We start from the raw sequence: 23,144 nt of genomic DNA, 5'->3' as shown, positions 1-23,144 counted from the left end.
CTATTATATAGCCATGCTATAAGGCAGTGTTTCTGTTACCACTATTATATAGCCATGCTATAAGGCAGTGTTTCCTTAATCCTGTTCCATGTAATCCATGTTTTTGTCCCTCCCCCCCCGGGTCCCCAGGACCAGCCCCCCTCCTCTGGGTCCCCAGGACCAGCCCCCCTCGGGCTCCCCAGGACCAGCCCCCCTCGGGTCCCCAGGACCAGCCCCCCCCTCGGGTCCCCAGGACCAGCATTGAGAAAGTAGGTGTTGTTATAACAGTCTCATCACTACTCACCTGAGGCAGGTCTAGCGAGCGCAGGGCTTTTTTGTCCTTCGCCGGCAGAAGCAGCACAAAGGAAACCAGACTTTAACATTAGGTTACTTTTCATTACAAACCACTGTGTGTTACCTACCTACCGGTTCACCCTACCGGTTCAACTACCGTTACACCCTACCGGTTCACCCTACCGGTTCAACTACCGTTACACCCTACCGGTTCGCCCTACCGCTACGCCCTATCGTTATGCCCTACCGGTTCAACTACCGTTACACCCTACCGGTTCACCCTACCGGTTCAACTACCGTTACACCCTACCGTTACACCCTACCGGTTCAACTACCGGTTCGCCCTACCGGTTCGCCCTACCGTTATGCCCTACCGTTACGCCCTACCGTTACACTCTACCGGTTCAATCTACCGTTACATCCTCAGCCCCATGTCTAGATGAATCAGGGTGAACATCATCCTCAACCCCATGACTAGATGAATCAGGGTGAACAACTCATCCTCAACCCCATGACTAGATGAATCAGGGTGAACATCATCCTCAACCCCATGACTAGATGAATCAGGGTGAACAACATCCTCAACCCCATGACTAGATGAATCAGGGTGAACAACATCCTCAACCCCATGACTAGATGAATCAGGGTGAACAACATCCTCAACCCCATGACTAGATGAATCAGGGTTAACATCATCCTCTACCCCATGACTAGATGAATCAGGGTGAACAACAACAATTGTAAAACATCTTGAGGACCCCCCCCCCCCCGAAGAGAGGTATTAAAACCACTGGCCTCGTCTCAGGTAACATCCTACTATCAAAAAGTAAAATGGACAGAAGGGACCAGTCCTGCTTGATTCTGGAAGAGATTCTCTGATCACATTACAACGCTACTTCACAAAAACACGAGGAGCTATTCTAAAATAGGCTGAATCACAAATTCACTATACCTCAATAAGGAACAGCACATAGACTAGCCTATACCTCAACACTAACACATTCAATTCTACTCTCAGAGTAACCAGACACAAGGGTATTTCTGTTCTAATTCTATTGGACAATCATAGAGTTGAGATAGAGGACTCACTTGCCACAAAGTCTGTTTTAACATGGGGGGGGGCAGTGTCATTCATAGAAATATGCCATTGAGGACTGACAACATCTCAGTTGTCTGGATGGTCACAGGGGACATTGTGGCAAAGATGTGCCATTTATCCAACTCTTTGTGTAGAAACCAGAGATCACATGACGCGAGTAACCCATCTAGATCTACAGACGTGTTACCTTCGCTGCCCCTCCTAGCCAGAGCAGGGCTTAGCGTATTTTCTCCAGAATATTCTCCAAAGTCTTAGAGTGGAGGAACGTAAAACACAGGGCTCAAAATGAAGGACAAGACAGAACTACAATACAACACTTATGATGATGAGGCCGGGGCTAACTGATGAGGCAGGGGCTAACTGATGATGAGGCAGGGGCTAACTGATGATGAGGCTAAATTATGATGAGGCTGGGCTAACTGATGAGGCAAAATTATGATGAGGCTGGGGCTAACTGATGATGAGGCTGGGGCTAACTGATGATGAGGCTGGGGCTAACCGATGATGAGGCTGGGGCTAACCGATGATGAGGCAGGGGCTAACCGATGATGAGGCAGGGGCTAACCGATGATGAGGCAGGGGCTAACCGATGATGAGGCTGGGGCTAACCGATGATGAGGCTGGGGCTAACCGATGATGAGGCTGGGGCTAACCGATGATGAGGCTGGGGCTAACTGATGATGAGGCTGGGGCTAACTGATGATGAGGCTGGGGCTAACTGATGATGAGGCAGGGGCTAACTGATGATGAGGCAGGGGCTAACTGATGATGAGGCAGGGGCTAACTGATGATGAGGCAGGGGCTAACTGATGATGAGGCTGGGGCTAACTGATGATGAGGCTGGGGCTAACTGATGATGAGGCAGGGCTAACTGATGAGGCTAAATTATGATGAGGCTGGGCTAACTGATGATGAGGCTGGGGTTAACTGAAGATGAGGCAGGGCTAACTGATGTGGCTAAGAGGCTAGGCTAACTGATATGGCTAAGAGGCTAGGCTAACTGATGCAGCAATATTCTGTGCCAGGCCTTTTATTCCTATATAACTGTGCTTCCTGTATAACTGTGCTTCCTGTATAACTGTGCTTCCTGTATAACTGCGCTTCCTGTATAACTGCGCTTCCTGTATAACTGCGCTTCCTGTATAACTGTGCTTCCTGTATAACTGTGCTTCCTGTATAACTGGTGTTAACCACCTTAAAAGGTTTCCTAATTCCACACTGAAATGAAACCCAGTTTCCAAGGGCTGGTTTCCTGGACATATTAAGATTATCCTTTGAACGTGTTTCTTAGTCCGATACTAGGATTTAATCTGTGTCCGGGAAACCGGCCCCTAGACTTTTACCATACCGGAGAGCATGAAAATGAGTTGCATTTAACAAACAAAAACCAATCAACAAATCTCCACACCATCTGCACGAATAAGCCACGTAAAGCACCATTACACCACCACCGTAAACTAGTCTGTCACCACAGTAACAGCTACAGGTCTACCACAATAAAGCCACCATACAGTATTAACACAGCAGGGGGTGATATCACAACATCGATCAGTCTGGCACAAAGCCATTTTACCTCCCATGTCTCTTCTCCCGGGCATGGGGCTTAGGCCTCCTTCAAGCAGGAAGGAAGGGGTGACGTTAACAGTGTTAACACCCACCCTTCATCAATTACAGTTCCTGAAGTGTTTCTTTTACCAAGACGGGTATGGACGTTGTTAGGATCTCATTGTTCATTCTAGACGTCTAATATGTAAACTAGTTACCAGAACATGGAAACAGAAACACATTTCACCAGAAAAAAAAATCATATTCAACCATCTGAATCATCATAAACCTCAAAATGGTCAAAATATATAATATATATATATATTTCATTGGGGATGTACATAGTAGTAGGAGAACAAGGTCAACGTGGTGTGAAGGAGTATATCGAGACAGCCAATACCTGATGGAGGAGGAGGGCGTTGAGGAGGAGCAGGTCGGGCTGGCGGGGCGTTGGGGCGAGGAGGAGGGGGGCGTTTAGGCTCCAGGGCCTGAGGAGCACCAGGCTGGAAGTCCACTGGAATCCCTGGAAGAGACAGAGAGACAGAGAGAGCGAGAGACAGAGAGAGCGAGAGACAGAGAGAGCGAGAGACAGAGAGAGCGAGAGACAGAGAGAGCGAGAGACAGAGAGCGCGAGAGACAGAGAGAGCGAGAGACAGAGAGAGCGAGAGACAGAGAGAGCGAGAGACAGAGAGAGCGAGAGACAGAGAGAGCGAGAGACAGAGAGAGCGAGAGACAGAGAGAGCGAGAGACAGAGAGCGCGAGAGACAGAGAGCGCGAGAGACAGAGAGAGCGAGAGACAGAGAGCGCGAGAGACAGAGAGCGCGAGAGACAGAGAGCGCGAGAGACAGAGAGCGCGAGAGACAGAGAGAGAGAGAGAGAGACAGAGAGCGAGACAGAGAGAGACAGAGAGAGACAGAGAGAGAGAGAGACAGAGAGAGAGAGACAGAGAGAGCGAGACAGAGAGAGAGAGACAGAGAGAGAGACAGAGAGAGAGAGAGAGAGACAGAGAGAGAGATACAGAGAGAGAGAGAGACAGAGAGAGAGATACAGAGAGAGAGAGAGACAGAGAGAGAGAGAGACAGAGAGAGAGAGACAGAGAGAGAGAGACAGAGAGCAAGAGAGAGAGAACAATCAATGAGAACAACCAGTGTCTCTTATTCCTAGTCCTGCATTACAAATTTCATTTTTACCAGACTGGAATTTATCATATTTTTTTTTCACAAATGTATTTCACAAACACACAGCAACTGGGACACAAACTATTAAGATGGTTTGAGGTTGTGTGTGAATTGCATAGTTCAGAGCACAGCTCAAATGGCATAAGAGACTGGGAGTATTGGTCTAATCAGTAGATCTAAGGAACTGAACACGGACACTCTGGTGTAGATAAAGACACTGCTAACTAAACACCAAACAGGCACGAAGACAGCTACCTATACACGGGACCCTGTGTTTTACCTGCTGGGTCAACGCTAGTTCTCCTGCTGGGGGAGGGACTTAACACTGTTTTACCTGCTGGGGGAGGGACTTAACACTGTTTTACCTGCTGGGGGAGGGACTTAACACTGTTTTACCTGCTGGGGGAGGGACTTAACACAATTTTACCTGATGGGGGAGGGAATTAACACTATTTTACCTGATGGGGGAGGGACTTAACACTGTTTTACCTTCTGGGGGAGGGACTTAACACTGTTTTACCTGCTGGGGGAGGGACTTAACACTGTTTTACCTGCTGGGGGAGGGACTTAACACTGTTTTACCTGCTAGGTCAATGCTACTTCTCCTGCTGGGGGAGGGACTTAACACTCCTGAAAGAGCACAATGACAATGTTCATTTATATCAGTAAACCTTATATATATATATTATTATTATTATATCCTATATATATATATACCCTTCTATATATATATACCCTTCTATATATATACCCTTCTATATATATATACCCTTCTATATATATATACCCTTCTATATATATACCCTTCTATATATATACCCTTCTATATATATATACCCTTCTATATATATATACCCTTCTATATATATACCCTTCTATATATATATACCCTTCTATATATATACTCTTCTATATATATATACCCTTCTATATATATATATATATATATATATATACCCTTCTATATATACTTTTCTATATATCCTTATATACCCTGCGATATATATATACCCTTCTATATATATATACCCTTCTATATATATATACCCTTCTATATATATACCCTTCTATATATATACCCTTCTATATATATATTCTATATATATATACCTTCTATATATATACCCTTCTATATATATATACCCTTCTATATATATATACCCTTCTATATATATACCCTTCTATATATATACCCTTCTATATATATATACCCTTCTATATATATATACCCTTCTATATATATACCCTTCTATATATATATACCCTTCTATATATATACTCTTCTATATATATACCCTTCTATATATATATATATACCCTTCTATATATACTCTTCTATATATATACCCTTCTATATATATATATATATATATATATATACCCTTCTATATATACTTTTCTATATATCCTTATATACCCTGCGATATATACACCCTTCTATATATATACCCTTCTATATATATATATAACCTTCTATATATATATAACCTTCTATATATATACTCTTCTATATATATACCCTTCTATGTATATATATATACCCTTCTATATATATATATATATATATACCCTTCTATATATATATACCCTTCTATATATATATATACCCTTCTATATATATACCCTTCTATATATCCTTCTATATATACCCTTCTATATATATATATACCCTTCTATATATATACCCTTCTATATATACTTTTCTATATATATACCCTTCCATATATATACCTTTCCATATAGACCCTTCTACATATATACCCTTCTATGTATATATACCCTTCTATATATATATATACCCTTCTATATATATATACCCTTCTATATATATATACCCTTCTATATATATATACCCTTCTATATATATACCCTTTCTATATATATATACCCTTCTATATATATATATACTCTTCTATATATATACCCTTCTATATATATATATATACCCTTCTATATATACTCTTCTATATATATACCCTTCTATATATATATATATATATATACCCTTCTATATATATATACCCTTCTATATATATATACCCTTCTATATATATATATATATACCCTTCTATATATATATATATATATACCCTTCTATATATATACCCTTCTATATATATACCCTTCTATATATATACCCTTCTATATATATATACCCTTCTATATATATATACCCTTCTATATATATATATATATATACCCTTCTATATATATATATATATATATACCCTTCTATATATATACCCTTCTATATATATACCCTTCTATATATATACCCTTCTATATATATATACCCTTCTATATATATATACCCTTCTATATATATATATATATATACCCTTCTATATATATATACCCTTCTATATATATATACCCTTCTATATATATATATATATATACCCTTCTATATATATATACCCTTCTATATATACTCTTCTATATATATATACCCTTCCATATATGTACACTTCTATATATATATATATATATATATACCCTTCTACATATATATATATACCCTTCTATATATATCCTTACACGTGTGTGTGTGCAATGGTACCTTGCTAGGGTCTGGCAGTGAGTATGTACATTGCAGTGTTCCGGTTTGTGTGTTTGTGTGTGTACCTTGCGGTGGTCCAGCAGAGCGTGGGGCAGATCGGCTGGGTCTGCTGGGGGCAGCTGGTTCTCCGTGGGTGGGGGAGTGAGAGGGGCTGCCCCGTGGGGAGGGGGAGGGGGAGGAGAGGGGCCCGGGGCCTGCGCCGGGCTGAAGGTGTTGGGGGAGAATATCCTCCACCTCCTCATCCACATCGCCTGGTGGAAAGACACACAGAGAGAGAAGTCACCCACACACACACACACACACGGATCTACCAAGACAGAAAGCCTCGCTAGGAAAAGCCCATTGACTTGCCTAGAGGTGGACTGTTACGGTGGGCTGTTCCTCGGCATTGTGCTCTCTCTTTACTAACTATACAGCTTGGAAGAAGGCAATATGGAGGATGGATTTAACCATAGTCATCCTCTCCCACATCAGCCTTCTTAAACCACTCATCCCTTACCATCCATATCGTAGTCATCCTCTCCCCTCCCTTACCCTCCATATCGTAGTCATCCTCTCCCCTCCCTTACCCTCCATATCGTAGTCATCCTCTCCCCTCCCTTACCCTCCATATCGTAGTCATCCTCTCCCCTCCCTTACCCTCCATATCGTAGTCATCCTCTCCCCCCCCTTACCCTCCATATCGTAGTCATCCTCCCCCTCCCTTACCCTCCATATCGTAGTCATCCTCTCCCCTCCCTTACCCTCCATATCGTAGTCATCCTCTCCCCTCCCTTACCCTCCATATCGTAGTCATCCTCTCCCCTCCCTTACACTCCATATCGTAGTCATCCTCTCCCCTCCCTTACCCTCCATATCGTAGTCATCCTCTCCCCTCCTTACCCTCCATATCGTAGTCATCCTCTCCCCTCCCTTACCCTCCATATCGTAGTCATCCTCTCCCCTCCCTTACCCTCCATATCGTAGTCATCCTCTCCCCTCCCTTACCCTCCATATCGTAGTCATCCTCTCCCCTCCTTACCCTCCATATCGTAGTCATCCTCTCCCCTCCCTTACCCTCCATATCGTAGTCATCCTCTCCCCTCCCTTACCCTCCATATCGTAGTCATCCTCTCCCATATCAGCGTCCTCGGCCAGCAGAGAGGAGCTGGCGGAAGTAGGGACAGATCCACAGATCCTCTCTACACTCATCTCCTCCTCCAGACTCTTAATCCAACCTGAACTCTTCAGACGGATGTCTATTACCTTACCCAGAACCTACACACACACACACACACACACACACACACACACACACACACACACACACACACAGAGAGACACACACACACAGAGACACACACACGCGCGCACACAGAGACACACACACACACACACACACAGAGGCACACACACACACACACAGAGGCACACACACACACACACAGAGGCACACACACACACACACACAGAGGCACACACACACACACACACACACAGAGAGAGACACACAGAGACACACGCAGAGATATATTACAATGCAGCTTCTCAGTGTGAATCAACGTTGCCTTAGTGTTGCCTTAGTGTTGCCGTGGCGTTGCCTTGGCGTTGCCTTAGTGTTGCCGTGGCGTTGCCTTGGCGTTGCCTTAGTGTTGCCGCGTGGCGTTGCCTTAGTGTTGCCGCGTGGCGTTGCCTTAGTGTTGCCGCGTGGCGTTGCCTTAGTGTTGCCGCGTGGCGTTGCCTTAGTGTTGCCGCGTGGCGTTGCCTTAGTGTTGCCGCGTGGCGTTGCCTTAGTGTTGCCGCGTGGCGTTGCCTTAGTGTTGCCGTGGCGTTGCCTTAGTGTTGCCGTGGCGTTGTCTTAGTGTTGCCGTGGCGTTGCCTCAGTGTTGCCGTGTATCTGTATGCTCAGTGTAAGGTTGTGTGCTCACCGTGGAGGCGCTCAGAGACAGGGCAGCCAGAGCAGAATAACCCTCTAGAAACGTCACCCACATCTTCTCCTCTACAAACCTACACAGGAGAGACAATTCAGGGTGTTAAAAGAGATGCATGTTCAATATCTGATCGATTGTCTGGAATGGATGTGATTGGTCCTCATAAAAACAACGGATTGCATTATAGGCAAGACGGCAAAAAAAAGTTTGTCAAAAAGTGAGCAAGTTAACTAAGAAGCAATGATTTAGGACAGGGCTGTCCAACCCTGTTCCTGGAGAGATAAACCTCCTGTAGGTTTTAACTCCAACCCTGTTCCTGGAGAGATAAACCTCCTGTAGGTTTTAACTCCAACCCTGTTCCTGGAGAGATAAACCTCCTGTAGGTTTTAACTCCAACCCTGTTCCTGGAGAGATAAACCTCCTGTAGGTTTTAACTCCAACCCTGTTCCTGGAGAGATAAACCTCCTGTAGGTTTTAACTCCAACCCTGTTCCTGGAGAGATAAACCTCCTGTAGGTTTTAACTCCAACCCTGTTCCTGGAGAGATAAACCTCCTGTAGTTTTTAACTCCAACTCTGTTCCTGGAGAGATAAACCTCCTGTAGGTTTTAACTCCAACCCTGTTCCTGGAGAGATAAACCTCCTGTAGGTTTTAACTCCAACCCTGTTCCTGGAAATAAACCTTCCTGTATTTGGGATGCAACCTAGTAGGCTTAAGGGTTAGATTTAGGGTTAGTGGTTAGGTTTAGGGGTCAAAGTAAGGGTTAGCGGTTAGGTTTAGGGGTCAAGGTAAGGGTTAGCGGTTAGGGGTCAAGGTAAGGGTTAGCGGTTAGGTTTAGGGGTCAAGGTAAGGGTTAGCGGTTAGGTTTAGGGGTCAAGGTAAGGGTTAGCGGTTAGGTTTAGGGGTCAAGGTAAGGGTTAGCGGTTAGGTTTAGGGGTCAAGGTAAGGGTTAGCGGTTAGGTTTAGGGGTCAAGGTAAGGGTTAGCGGTTAGGTTTAGGGGTCAAGGTAAGGGTTAGCGGTTAGGTTTAGGGGTCAAGGTAAGGGTTAGCGGTTAGGTTTAGGGGTCAAGGTAAGGGTTAGCGGTTAGGTTTAGGGGTCAAGGTAAGGGTTAGCGGTTAGGTTTAGGGGTCAAGGTAAGGGTTAGCGGTTAGGTTTAGGGGTCAAGGTAAGGGTTAGCGGTTAGGTTTAGGGTCAAGGTAAGGGTTAGCGGTTAGGTTTAGGGGTCAAGGTAAGGGTTAGCGGTTAGGTTTAGGGGTCAAGGTAAGGGTTAGCGGTTAGGTTTAGGGGTCAAGGTAAGGGTTAGCGGTTAGGTTTAGGGGTCAAGGTAAGGGTTAGCGGTTAGGTTTAGGGGTCAAGGTAAGGGTTAGCTGTTAGGTTTAGGGGTCAAGGTAAGGGTTAGTGGTTAGGTTTAGGGGTCAAGGTAAGGGTTAGTGGTTAGGTTTAGGGGTCAAGGTAAGGGTTAGTGGTTAGGTTTAGCGGTCAAGGTAAGGGTTAGTGGTTAGGTTTAGCGGTCAAGGTAAGGGTTAGTGGTTAGGTTTAGCGGTCAAGGTAAGGGTTAGTGGTTAGTGGTTAGGTTTAGCGGTCAAGGTAAGGGTTAGTGGTTAGTGGTTAGGTTTAGCGGTCAAGGTAAGGGTTAGTGGTTATGTTTAGCATTCAAGGTAAGGGTTAGCGGTTAGGTTTAGCGGTCAAGGTAAGGGTTAGCGGTTAGGTTTAGCGGTCAAGGTAAGGGTTAGTGGTTAGGTTTAGCGGTCAAGGTAAGGGTTAGTGGTTAGTGGTTAGGTTTAGCGGTCAAGGTAAGGGTTAGTGGTTAGTGGTTAGGTTTAGCGGTCAAGGTAAGGGTTAGTGGTTATGTTTAGCATTCAAGGTAAGGGTTAGCGGTTAGGTTTAGGGGTCAAGGTAAGGGTTAGCGGTTAGGTTTAGGGGTCAAGGTAAGGGTTAGCGGTTAGGTTTAGGGGTCAAGGTAAGGGTTAGCGGTTAGGTTTAGGGGTCAAGGTAAGGGTTAGCGGTTAGGTTTAGGGGTCAAGGTAAGGGTTAGCGGTTAGGTTTAGGGGTCAAGGTAAGGGTTAGCGGTTAGGTTTAGGGGTCAAGGTAAGGGTTAGCGGTTAGGTTTAGGGGTCAAGGTAAGGGTTAGCGGTTAGGTTTAGGGGTCAAGGTAAGGGTTAGCGGTTAGGTTTAGGGGTCAAGGTAAGGGTTAGCTGTTAGGTTTAGGGGTCAAGGTAAGGGTTAGTGGTTAGGTTTAGGGGTCAAGGTAAGGGTTAGTGGTTAGGTTTAGGGGTCAAGGTAAGGGTTAGTGGTTAGGTTTAGCGGTCAAGGTAAGGGTTAGTGGTTAGGTTTAGCGGTCAAGGTAAGGGTTAGTGGTTAGGTTTAGCGGTCAAGGTAAGGGTTAGTGGTTATGTTTAGCATTCAAGGTAAGGGTTAGCGGTTAGGTTTAGCGGTCAAGGTAAGGGTTAGCGGTTAGGTTTAGCGGTCAAGGTAAGGGTTAGTGGTTAGGTTTAGCGGTCAAGGTAAGGGTTAGTGGTTAGGTTTAGCGGTCAAGGTAAGGGTTAGTGGTTAGTGGTTAGGTTTAGCGGTCAAGGTAAGGGTTAGTGGTTAGTGGTTAGGTTTAGCGGTCAAGGTAAGGGTTAGTGGTTAGGTTTAGCGGTCAAGGTAAGGGTTAGTGGTTAGTGGTTAGGTTTAGCGGTCAAGGTAAGGGTTAGTGGTTAGTGGTTAGGTTTAGCGGTCAAGGTAAGGGTTAGTGGTTATGTTTAGCATTCAAGGTAAGGGTTAGCGGTTAGGTTTAGGGGTCAAGGTAAGGGTTAGCGGTTAGGTTTAGGGGTCAAGGTAAGGGTTAGCGGTTAGGTTTAGGGTCAAGGTAAGGGTTAGCGGTTAGGTTTAGGGGTCAAGGTAAGGGTTAGCGGTTAGGTTTAGGGGTCAAGGTAAGGGTTAGCGGTTAGGTTTAGGGGTCAAGGTAAGGGTTAGCGTTAGGTTTAGGGGTCAAGGTAAGGGTTAGCGGTTAGGTTTAGGGGTCAAGGTAAGGGTTAGCGGTTAGGTTTAGGGGTCAAGGTAAGGGTTAGCGTTAGGTTTAGGGGTCAAGGTAAGGGTTAGCTGTTAGGTTTAGGGGTCAAGGTAAGGGTTAGTGGTTAGGTTTAGGGGTCAAGGTAAGGGTTAGTGGTTAGGTTTAGGGGTCAAGGTAAGGGTTAGTGGTTAGGTTTAGCGGTCAAGGTAAGGGTTAGTGGTTAGGTTTAGCGGTCAAGGTAAGGGTTAGTGGTTAGGTTTAGCGGTCAAGGTAAGGGTTAGTGGTTAGTGGTTAGGTTTAGCGGTCAAGGTAAGGGTTAGTGGTTATGTTTAGCATTCAAGGTAAGGGTTAGCGGTTAGGTTTAGCGGTCAAGGTAAGGGTTAGCGGTTAGGTTTAGCGGTCAAGGTAAGGGTTAGTGGTTAGGTTTAGCGGTCAAGGTAAGGGTTAGTGGTTAGGTTTAGCGGTCAAGGTAAGGGTTAGTGGTTAGCGGTTAGGTTTAGCGGTCAAGGTAAGGGTTAGTGGTTAGGTTTAGCGGTCAAGGTAAGGGTTAGTGGTTAGGTTTAGCGGTCAAGGTAAGGGTTAGTGGTTAGGTTTAGCGGTCAAGGTAAGGGTTAGTGGTTAGGTTTAGCGGTCAAGGTAAGGGTTAGCGGTTATGTTTAGCATTCAAGGTAAGGGTTAGCGGTTAGGTTTAGGGGTCAAGGTAAGGGTTAGCGGTTAGGTTTAGGGGTCAAGGTAAGGGTTAGCGGTTAGGTTTAGGGGTCAAGGTAAGGGTTAGCGGTTAGGTTTAGGGGTCAAGGTAAGGGTTAGCGGTTAGGTTTAGGGGTCAAGGTAAGGGTTAGCGGTTAGGTTTAGGGGTCAAGGTAAGGGTTAGCGGTTAGGTTTAGGGGTCAAGGTAAGGGTTAGCGGTTAGGTTTAGGGGTCAAGGTAAGGGTTAGCGGTTAGGTTTAGGGGTCAAGGTAAGGGTTAGTGGTTAGGTTTAGCGGTCAAGGTAAGGGTTAGTGGTTAGGTTTAGCGGTCAAGGTAAGGGTTAGTGGTTAGGTTTAGCGGTCAAGGTAAGGGTTAGTGGTTAGTGGTTAGGTTTAGCGGTCAAGGTAAGGGTTAGTGGTTAGGTTTAGCGGTCAAGGTAAGGGTTAGTGGTTAGGTTTAGCGGTCAAGGTAAGGGTTAGTGGTTATGTTTAGCATTCAAGGTAAGGGTTAGCGGTTAGGTTTAGGGGTCAAGGTAAGGGTTAGCGGTTAGGTTTAGGGGTCAAGGTAAGGGTTAGCAGTTAGGTTTAGGGGTCAAGGTAAGGGTTAGTGGTTAGGTTTAGGGGTCAAGGTAAGGGTTGGTGGTTAGGTTTAGGGGTCAAGGTAAGGGTTAGTGGTTAGGTTTAGGGGTCAAGGTAAGGGTTAGTGGTTAGGTTTAAGGGTCAAGGTAAGGGTTAGCGGTTAGGTTTAGGGGTCAAGGTAAGGGTTAGCGGTTAGGTTTAGGGGTCAAGGTAAGGGTTAGGGAAATAAGTATAGTAAAACATAGCTGTGTGTGTGTGTGTGTGTGTGTGTGTGTGTGTGTGTGTGTGTGTATTTCCGTCACCTGATGAGGATGACCTCTCCAAACACAGCGAACTTGTCCAGCAGCTCGTCGATGAGCGCGTCGTCAAAGTAGTCGTCAGGTCCGGAGGAACAGAGAGAGACCAGGATGGTTCCGTCGGGAGGACCCTGCAGGGCGATCACCTCCTTATACACCTGGTGACGGGCATCTGGATCCACCTCCAGGACATCTATATCCATCACTGCCATCACAGGCCTGAGGGGAGATTAACGCTATAACCTATAACCTAGTCTCAACATCTATCACAGGCCTGAGGAGGGGAGATTAACGCTATAACCTATAACCTAGCCTCAACATCTATCACAGGCCTGGGGAGGGGAGATTAACGCTATAACCTATAACCTAGCCTCAACATCTATCACAGGCCTGAGGAGGGGAGATTAACGCTATAACCTATAACCTAGCCTCAACATCTATCACAGGCCTGGGGAGGGGAGAGGAGATTAACACTATAACCTAGTCTCAACATCTATCACAGGCCTGAGGAGGGGAGATTAACGCTATAACATATATTTACATGTATGTCAGAGTCCTGTGTGTGTGTGTGTGTGTGTGTGTGTGTTACCTGTGATCAGAGGTCTTGAGCTCAGCCCTCCCGTAGTATTTCAGCTCCCCGGGGCTCCAGGGGTACTGCTGCTGTTCCTCTGCTTCTCCCACTGGCCCGACCATGTTCATCTCCTCCGCTACACACACACACACACACACACACACACACACACACACACACACACACAGTAAACGTGTACTGTATGTTAAAAACTATGCATGGCTGCTTTATACTTGAGTACCAATCCACCATTTAAACCAGTGAGACGGACCAGACATCCTCCCACACTACCAATCTACCATTTAAACCAGTGAGACAGACCAGACATCCTCCCACACTACCAATCTACCATTTAAACCAGTGAGACAGACCAGACATCCTCCCACACTACCAATCTACCATTTAAACCAGTGAGACAGACCAGACATCCTCCCACACTACCAATCTACCATTTAAACCAGTGAGACGGACCAGACATCCTCCCACACTACCAATCTACCATTTAAACCAGTGAGACGGACCAGACATCCTCCCACACTACCAATCTACCATTTAAACCAGTGAGACTGACCAGACATCCTCCCACACTACCAATCCACCATTTAAACCAGTGAGACGGACCAGACATCCTCCCACACTACCAATCCACCATTTAAACCAGTGAGACTGACCAGACATCCTCCCAAACTACCAATCTACCATTTAAACCAGTGAGACGGATCAGACATCCTCCCACACTACCAATCTACCATTTAAACCAGTGAGACTGACCAGACATCCTCCCCACCATTTAAACCAGTGAGACGGACCAGACATCCTCCCACACTACCAATCCACCATTTAAACCAGTGAGACAGACCAGACATCCTCCCACACTACCAATCTACCATTTAAACCAGTGAGACTGACCAGACATCCTCCCACACTACCAATCCACCATTTAAACCAGTGAGACAGACCAGACATCCTCCCACACTACCAATCCACCATTTAAACCAGTGAGACGGACCAGACATCCTCCCACACTACCAATCTACCATTTAAACCAGTGAGACAGACCAGACATCCTCCCACACTACCAATCTACCATTTAAACCAGTGAGACAGACCAGACATCCTCCCACACTACCAATCTACCATTTAAACCAGTGAGACGGACCAGACATCCTCCCACACTACCAATCTACCATTTAAACCAGTGAGACAGACCAGACATCCTCCCACACTACCAATCCACCATTTAAACCAGTGAGACTGACCAGACATCCTCCCACACTACCAATCCACCATTTAAACCAGTGAGACGGACCAGACATCCTCCCACACTACCAATCTACCATTTAAACCAGTGAGACGGACCAGACATCCTCCCACACTACCAATCCACCATTTAAACCAGTGAGACAGACCAGACATCCTCCCACACTACCAACCTACCATTTAAACCAGTGAGACTGACCAGACATCCTCCCACACTACCAATCCACCATTTAAACCAGTGAGACAGACCAGACATCCTCCCACACTACCAATCCACCATTTGGACCAGACATCCTCCCACACTACCAATCCACCATTTAAACCAGTGAGACGGACCAGACATCCTCCCACACTACCAATCCACCATTTAAACCAGTGAGACAGACCAGACATCCTCCCACACTACCAATCCACCATTTAAACCAGTGAGACGGACCAGACATCCTCCCACACTACCAATCCACCATTTAAACCAGTGAGACAGACCAGACATCCTCCCACACTACCAATCCACCATTTAAACCAGTGAGACGGACCAGACATCCTCCCACACTACCAATCCACCATTTAAACCAGTGAGACAGACCAGACATCCTCCCACACTACCAATCCACCATTTAAACCAGTGAGACGGACCAGACATCCTCCCACACTACCAATCCACCATTTAAACCAGTGAGACGGACCAGACATCCTCCTAACACAGAGCCGACATCTCTCACCAGTCTTGTCGAAGTTCCACTTCCTCCTCTTCCATAGGCAGCGGTCGGTCCAGGCGGGGGTACGACACTTCTCACTGGTGTCATAGTCGTCAGAGAACAGGTCGTACTTATAGGTGGGAGCAAAGTCCAAATTACCCTCGATGAACCCACGGAACACCTAGAGGACGAGACAGGACACAGAGGAGTTAGAGACTGCCTTAAACCAAGACTGAACCCACAGAACACCTAGAGGAGGAGTTAGAGACTGCCTCAAACCAAGACTGAACCCACAGATCACCTAGAGGAGGAGTTAGAGACTGCCTCAAACCAAGACTGAACCCACAGAACACCTAGAGGAGGAGACAGGACAGAGAGGAGTTTGAGACTGCGACAAGACAGAGAGGAGTTAGAGACTGCCTCAATCCAAGACTGAACCCACAGAACACCTAGAGGACGAGACAGGACAGAGAGGAGTTAGAGACTGCCTCAATCCAAGACTGAACCCACAGAACACCTAGAGGAGGAGACAGGACAGAGAGGAGTTAGAGACGGCCTCAAACCAAGACTGAACCCACGGAACACCTAGAGGAGGAGACAGGACAGAGAGGAGTTAGAGACGGCCTCAATCCAAGACTGAACCCACAGAACACCTAGAGGAGGAGACAGAGAGGAGTTAGAGACTGCCTCAATCCAAGACTGAACCCACGGAACACCTAGAGGACGAGACAGGACAGAGAGGAGTTAGAGACGGCCTCAAACCAAGACTGAACCCACGGAACACCTAGAGGAGGAGTTAGACACGGCCTCAAACCAAGACTGAACCCACGGAACACCTAGAGGAGGAGTTAGACACGGCCTCAAACCAAGACTGAACCCACGGAACACCTAGAGGAGGAGTTAGACACGGCCTCAAACCAAGACTGAACCCACGGAACACCTAGAGGAGGAGTTAGAGACTGCCTCAAACCAAGACTGAACCCACGGAACACCTAGAGGAGGAGACAGGACAGAGAGGAGTTAGACTGCCTTAAACCAAGACTGAACCCACAGAACACCTAGACAGGGTTAGAGGCGGTAGCGGTAGAGGTTAGACAGCTCAGAAAGACCTCTTAGGGCCTGGTTGGTTTATGTTGTATGGGTCATCAAAAGGGTTACAAAGGGAGGGTATAAGTTTACCAGTAAACTACCAGAATTCTGGTAACTTTCAAGAAATATTACAACATTTTATCAGATGACATCTAGTGGCCTTTTTAGGTAGATCAGATTATTGTTGGATTATGTGTTTTGCATTATAGCCCGTTACCATATATATGATTGAATATTATCTGCTGTTGGCTTGTGTGGATGTATGTATGTGTTATGCACTATAGCCCGTTACCATAGATGTGATTGAATATTATCTGCTGTTGGCTTGTGTGGATGTATGTATGTGTTATGCACTATAGCCGTTACCATATATATGATTGAATATTATCTGCTGTTGGCTTGTGTGGATGTATGTATGTGTTATGCACTATAGCCCGTTACCATAGATGTGATTGAATATTATCTGCTGTTGGCTTGTGTGGATGTATGTATGTGTTATGCACTATAGCCCGTTACCATAGATGTGATTGAATATTATCTGCTGTTGGCTTGTGTGGATGTATGTATGTGTTATGCAACATAGCTGACTTGAAACATTGTTAACAGTGTCAGGGCCATGGGCCTTTCTCATGATGGAAAAATACAGAAGACAGGAACTGTTCAATGAGTTGGGGGGGGCACATTCAGAGCGGGGTGTTGCGAGAACAAGCGGCCTTTTGTTAGATAACAGGAGCGAGATAACGGTATGGAGCATGAGAGCCTGGATGTTCTTCACAGCAACAGTTACATCTATCAACAGAAGCGCCAAGAGGCAGGGACCCGCCTGAGCTCCTGCAATAGGCTGAGCAAGTTTAAACCACGCCCAGTCTCTACTGTGATAGGCCAACAGACGGGTTGGAACTGTCTATCACAGTATAAAGGATACTGTTCACATACATCTTGTCTGTTCTGCCCTACGTGGTATTACAGTCAGCCCGTATATACTAAAGTTGCATTTGCCATTTATTACTTAGCTAATAAAAAATACATAGTATAAAATCGGTGACTCATTGTTATATTTATCCTGATACCAGATTTGAATTTACGCAACTCTAACATTATCACAGGTGTCTATAATTATCGCTGGCCCTCCGTGCAGCCTTATCACATGTATAAAATATATAAAACAACCAAATATGAAGATTATATATTTTTTTGAATGACAACAGTGTAAAACATTATCCTAAATAAAAACCATCAACTTAGTGAATACCATTGGTGTTAAATATTAAGGTTTCATTTTTGTTGTAAATGTTTTGGGGCCAAACTGGTGGCAGTTGAAGACAATATTTGGAAGCGTTTCAGAGTTAATTGAAAATAACGCCATTGTTGATTATACTTTTTTCATTAATTAGACACATTTTTTTAGACATCTGGTCTGTCTACTAGAAGCTCATGAACCATCTGGTCTGTCTACTAGAACCTCATGAACCATCTGGTCTGTCTACTAGAAGCTCATGAACCATCTGGTCTGTCTACTAGAACCTCATGAACCATCTGGTCTGTCTACTAGAACCTCATGAACCATCTGGTCTGTCTACTAGAACCTCATGAACCATCTGGTCTGTCTACTAGAACCTCATGAACCATCTGGTCTGTCTACTAGAAACTCATGAACCATCTGGTCTGTTTACTAGAAACTACTGGACAGATATAACAATTGTTTTATACTATATATGAATAGAATTTTTTACAAGGTATTCAAGTATAAATGACCATAGATTACCTGTTAATTGCCAAAATGACTGAAGATTCTGGTAACTTTGGTAAATTACCTGTAGATGTACTAGACTTAGGGCAAAAATATAATGGGGTTTTCAAGCTTTTTCTTCTAATGGAGTTTTTGAGCTTCTGAATCTGGAGGGTAAATGCCACGAGTAGATGGCGATGTTTCAAATAGGCCTGGCTGGTGTATCACTATCGCTACCTATCAGCAGCTAACAAGGGAAGAAATCTTGAGAGCGTGAACCAATAGGTGTGAACAATGGCTGCAGCAAAAGATGAAGCCCTGTTTATTTTGAGGTAAAGCCCCGTTTGGGATTGTTTTGAGGTAAAGCCCCGTTTGGGATTGCTTTTGAGGTAAAGCCCCGTTTGGGATTGTTTTGAGGTAAAGCCCTTGTTTGCGATTGTTTTGGAGGTAAAAACCCTTGTTTGCGATTGTTTTGAGTACACTGTTTGGAAAGAACAAAAGCAAAATGTATTGTGGTGTCAGAAGAAGGCAGCATGTGGAGGTAAAAATGGAAAGTTCAAAGTTCATTTGAACAGCGTCTGCAAAGAATCATAGAAACCATCAGAGGATGAAGACGAGGTGACAGAGAGCAGATATTAGTAGCAGCAGCACGTCAACGTCAGGAGAAGAGCTAGACACGTGGCAACCACTGGTTAATTTATTCATCTGGTCTGACAAGTCCATGGGACTGTGCGATGAGCCAGCCTTCAGAAAATGTCCACCAAAAACACTTGATCACACATTTTTGATTGCTTTGCAAATGGATACAGCAAACCCAGAAAGTTATGGAGATTGTTAAAGAGGCATAATAAAAAATAACCCTTGTATAAACGGATGGAGCAGGAAAAGGGAAGGGAAAAGGGTACAACCTTGTCAGTTGTACACATGAATTCAAACTAAACGTGTCGTCTGTATTTACCCCGACCGCACTGAATCAGAGAACTGCGGAGGGCTGCCTTCATCAACATCCATGACATCGGTCCCCAGGGGAGAAGGCCTTCATCAACATCCATGACATCGGTCCCCAGGGGAGAAGGCCTTCATCAACATCCATGACATCGGTCCCCAGGGGAGAAGGCCTTCATCAACATCCATGACATCGGTCCCCAGGGGGGAAGGCCTTCATCAACATCCATGACATCGGTCCCCAGGGGAGAACGCTTTCATCAACATCCATGACATCGGTCCCCAGGGGGGAAGGCCTTCATCAACATCCATGACATCGGTCCCCAGGGGGGAAGGCCTTCATCAACATCCATGACATCGGTCCCCAGGGGGGAAGGCCTTCATCAACATCCATGACATCGGTCCCCAGGGGGGAAGGCCTTCATCAACATCCATGACATCGGTCCCCAGGGGGGAAGGCCTTCATCAACATCCATGACATCGGGCCCCAGGGGAGAACTTGTTGTTGGGGGTTAACTGCCTTGCTTGAGGGCAGATTTGTTCCACCTTGCCGGTTCTGGTATTTGAAACCAGTGACCTTTTTGGCCCAATTCAAGGACCGACTGATTTATTTCTGGGCATATCATTCTGCTTCAATCACCCCTCCTCCAACAAGGACCGACTCTGGCCAACAACCAGAGATAATACGCCTGGCCAACAACCAGAGATAATACGCGTGACCAACAACCAGAGATAATACGCCTGACCAACAACCAGAGATAATACGCCTGACCAACAACCAGAGATGGCTATGGCTTAGAACGGTGAGGCAGAAATATCTGAGTTGGACACAGACAATTATCCTTTTAAATCCAATTCACATTAAGATTGATTTATAATTGAAAAATAACAAGAACTAATTTATGACCTGACCATCATCATGTATTACTGCCTCCCTGACCTATGACCTGACCATCATCATGTATTACTGCCTCCCTGACCTATGACCTGACCATCATCATGTATTACTGCCTCCCTGACCTATGACCTGACCATCATCATGTATTACTGCCTCCCTGACCTATGACCTGACCCATCATGTATTACTGCCTCACCCCTCCCTGATCTATGACCTGACCATCATCATGTATTACTGCCTCCCTGACCTATGACCGGACCCATCATCATGTATTACTGGCCCCCTGACCTATGACCTGACCATCATCATGTATTACTGCCTCCCTGACCTATGACCTGACCCATCATGTATTACTGCCTCCCTGACCTATGACCTGACCCATCATGTATTACTGCCTCACCCCTCCCTGATCTATGACCTGACCCATCATGTATTACTGCCTCACCCCTCCCTGACCCATCATGTATTACTGCCCCACCCCCCTCCCTGACCTATGACCTGACCCATCATGTATTACTGCCTCACCCCTCCCTGACCTATGACCTGACCCATCATGTATTAGTGCCTCACCCCTCCCTGACCTATGACCTGACCCATCATGTATTACTGCCTCACCCCTCCCTGACCTATGACCTGACCCATCATGTATTACTGCCTCACCCCTCCCTGATCTATGACCTGACCCATCATGTATTACTGCCTCCCCCCTCCCTGACCTATGACCTGACCCACCATGTATTACTGCCTCCCCCTCCCTGACCTATGACCTGACCCATCATGTATTACTGCCTCACCCCTCCCTGACCTATGACCTGACCCATCATGTATTACTGGCCCCCTGACCTATGACCTGACCCATCATGTATTACTGGCCCCCTGACCTATGACCTGACCCATCATGTATTACTGCCTCCCCTCCCTGACCTATGACCTGACCGATCATGTATTACTGCCTCCCCCTCCCTGACCTATGACCTGACACATCATGTATTACTGCCCCCTGACCCATCATGTATTACTGCCTCACCCCTCCCTGACCTATGACCTGACCCATCATGTATTACTGCCTCACCCCTCCTTGACCTATGACCTGACCCATCATGTATTACTGCCTCCCTGACCTATGACCTGACCCATCATGTATTACTGCCTCACCCCTCCCTGACCTATGACCTGACCATCATCATGTATTACTGCCTCCCCCTCCCTGACCTATGACCTGACCATCATGTATTACTGCCTCCCCCTCCCTGACCTATGACCTGACCATCATGTATTACTGCCCCCTCCCTGACCCATCATGTATTACTGCCTCCCCCTCCCTGACCTATGACCTGACCTATCATGTATTACTGCCTCCCTGACCTATGACCTGACCCATAATGTATTACTGCCCCCCTCCCTGACCCATCATGTATTACTGCCCCCCTCCCTGACCCATCATGTATTACTGCCCCCCCTCCCTGACCCATCATGTATTACTGCCCCCCTCCCTGACCGATCATGTATTACTGCCCCCCTGACCTATGACCTGACCCATCATGTATTACTGCCCCCTCCCTGACCCATCATGTATTACTGCCCCCCCTCCCTGACCCATCATGTATTACTGCCCCCTCCCTGACCCATCATGTATTACTGCCTCCCCCTCCCTCCTTGACCTATGACCTGACCCATCATGTATTACTGCCCCCCCCTCCCTGACCTATGACCTGACCATCATGTATTACTGCCTCCCTGACCTATGACCTGACCCATCATGTATTACTGCCCCCCATCCCTGATTTATGACCTGACCCATCATGTATTACTGCCTCCCCCTCCCTGACCTATGACCTGACCCATCATGTATTACTGCCTCACCCCTCCCTGACCTATGACCTGACCCATCATGTATTACTGCCTCCCCCCCCTCCCTGACCTATGACCTGACCCATCATGTATTACTGCCTCACCCCTCCCTGACCTATGACCTGACCCATCATGTATTACTGCCTCCCCCCTCCTTGACCTATGACCTGACCCATCATGTATTACTGCCTCCCTGACCTATGACCTGACCCATCATGTATTACTGCCTCCCCCCTCCCTGACCTATGACCTGAACCATCATGTATTACTGCCTCACCCCTCCCTGACCTATGACCTGACCCATCATGTATTACTGCCTCCCCCCCTCCCTGACCTATGACCTGACCCATCATGTATTACTGCCTCACCCCTCCCTGACCTATGACCTGACCCATCATGTATTACTGCCTCCCCCCTCCTTGACCTATGACCTGACCCATCATGTATTACTGCCTCCCTGATCTATGACCTGACCCATCATGTATTACTGCCTCCCTGACCTATGACCTGACCCATCATGTATTACTGCCTCCCCCCTCCTTGACCTATGACCTGACCCATCATGTGTTACTGCCTCCCCCCTCCTTGACCTATGACCTGACCCATCATGTATTACTGCCTCCCCCTCCCTGACCCATCATGTATTACTGCCTCCCCCTCCCTGATCTATGACCTGACCCATCATGTGTTACTGCCTCCCCCTCCTTGACCTATGACCTGACCCATCATGTATTACTGCCTCCCCCCTGACCTATGACCTGACCCATCATGTATTACTGCCCCCCTCCCTGACCTATGACCTGACCATCATGTATTACTGCCTCCCTGACCTATGACCTGACCCATCATGTATTACTGCCCCCCTCCCTGATCTATGACCTGACCCATCATGTATTACTGCCTCCCCCTCCCTGACCTATGACCTGACCCATCATGTATTACTGCCTCCCCCTCCCTGACCTATGACCTGACCCATCATGTA

The 23,144-nt window shown here is 46.3% G+C and overlaps 1 protein-coding gene across 1 annotated transcript in view; it reads right to left on the bottom strand.

Moving 5' to 3' along the window:
• Positions 1–23,144, bottom strand: part of synj1 (synaptojanin 1) — a 109,697-nt gene that overhangs the window by 14,712 nt on the left and 71,841 nt on the right. The window contains 8 exon segments of the mRNA XM_065004970.1: positions 284–319; positions 3,318–3,440; positions 6,721–6,906; positions 7,747–7,912; positions 8,563–8,641; positions 13,128–13,340; positions 13,711–13,828; positions 15,675–15,831. Of these exon segments, the coding sequence (XP_064861042.1) occupies positions 284–319; positions 3,318–3,440; positions 6,721–6,906; positions 7,747–7,912; positions 8,563–8,641; positions 13,128–13,340; positions 13,711–13,828; positions 15,675–15,831 (1,078 nt within the window).

Source organism: Oncorhynchus nerka, linkage group LG19, assembly GCF_034236695.1.
Source record: "Oncorhynchus nerka isolate Pitt River linkage group LG19, Oner_Uvic_2.0, whole genome shotgun sequence".
Classification (NCBI taxonomy): Eukaryota; Metazoa; Chordata; class Actinopteri; order Salmoniformes; family Salmonidae; genus Oncorhynchus; species Oncorhynchus nerka.
The sequence above is the reverse complement of the archived record's forward strand: the minus strand, read 5'-3'. Positions and strand labels throughout refer to the sequence as shown.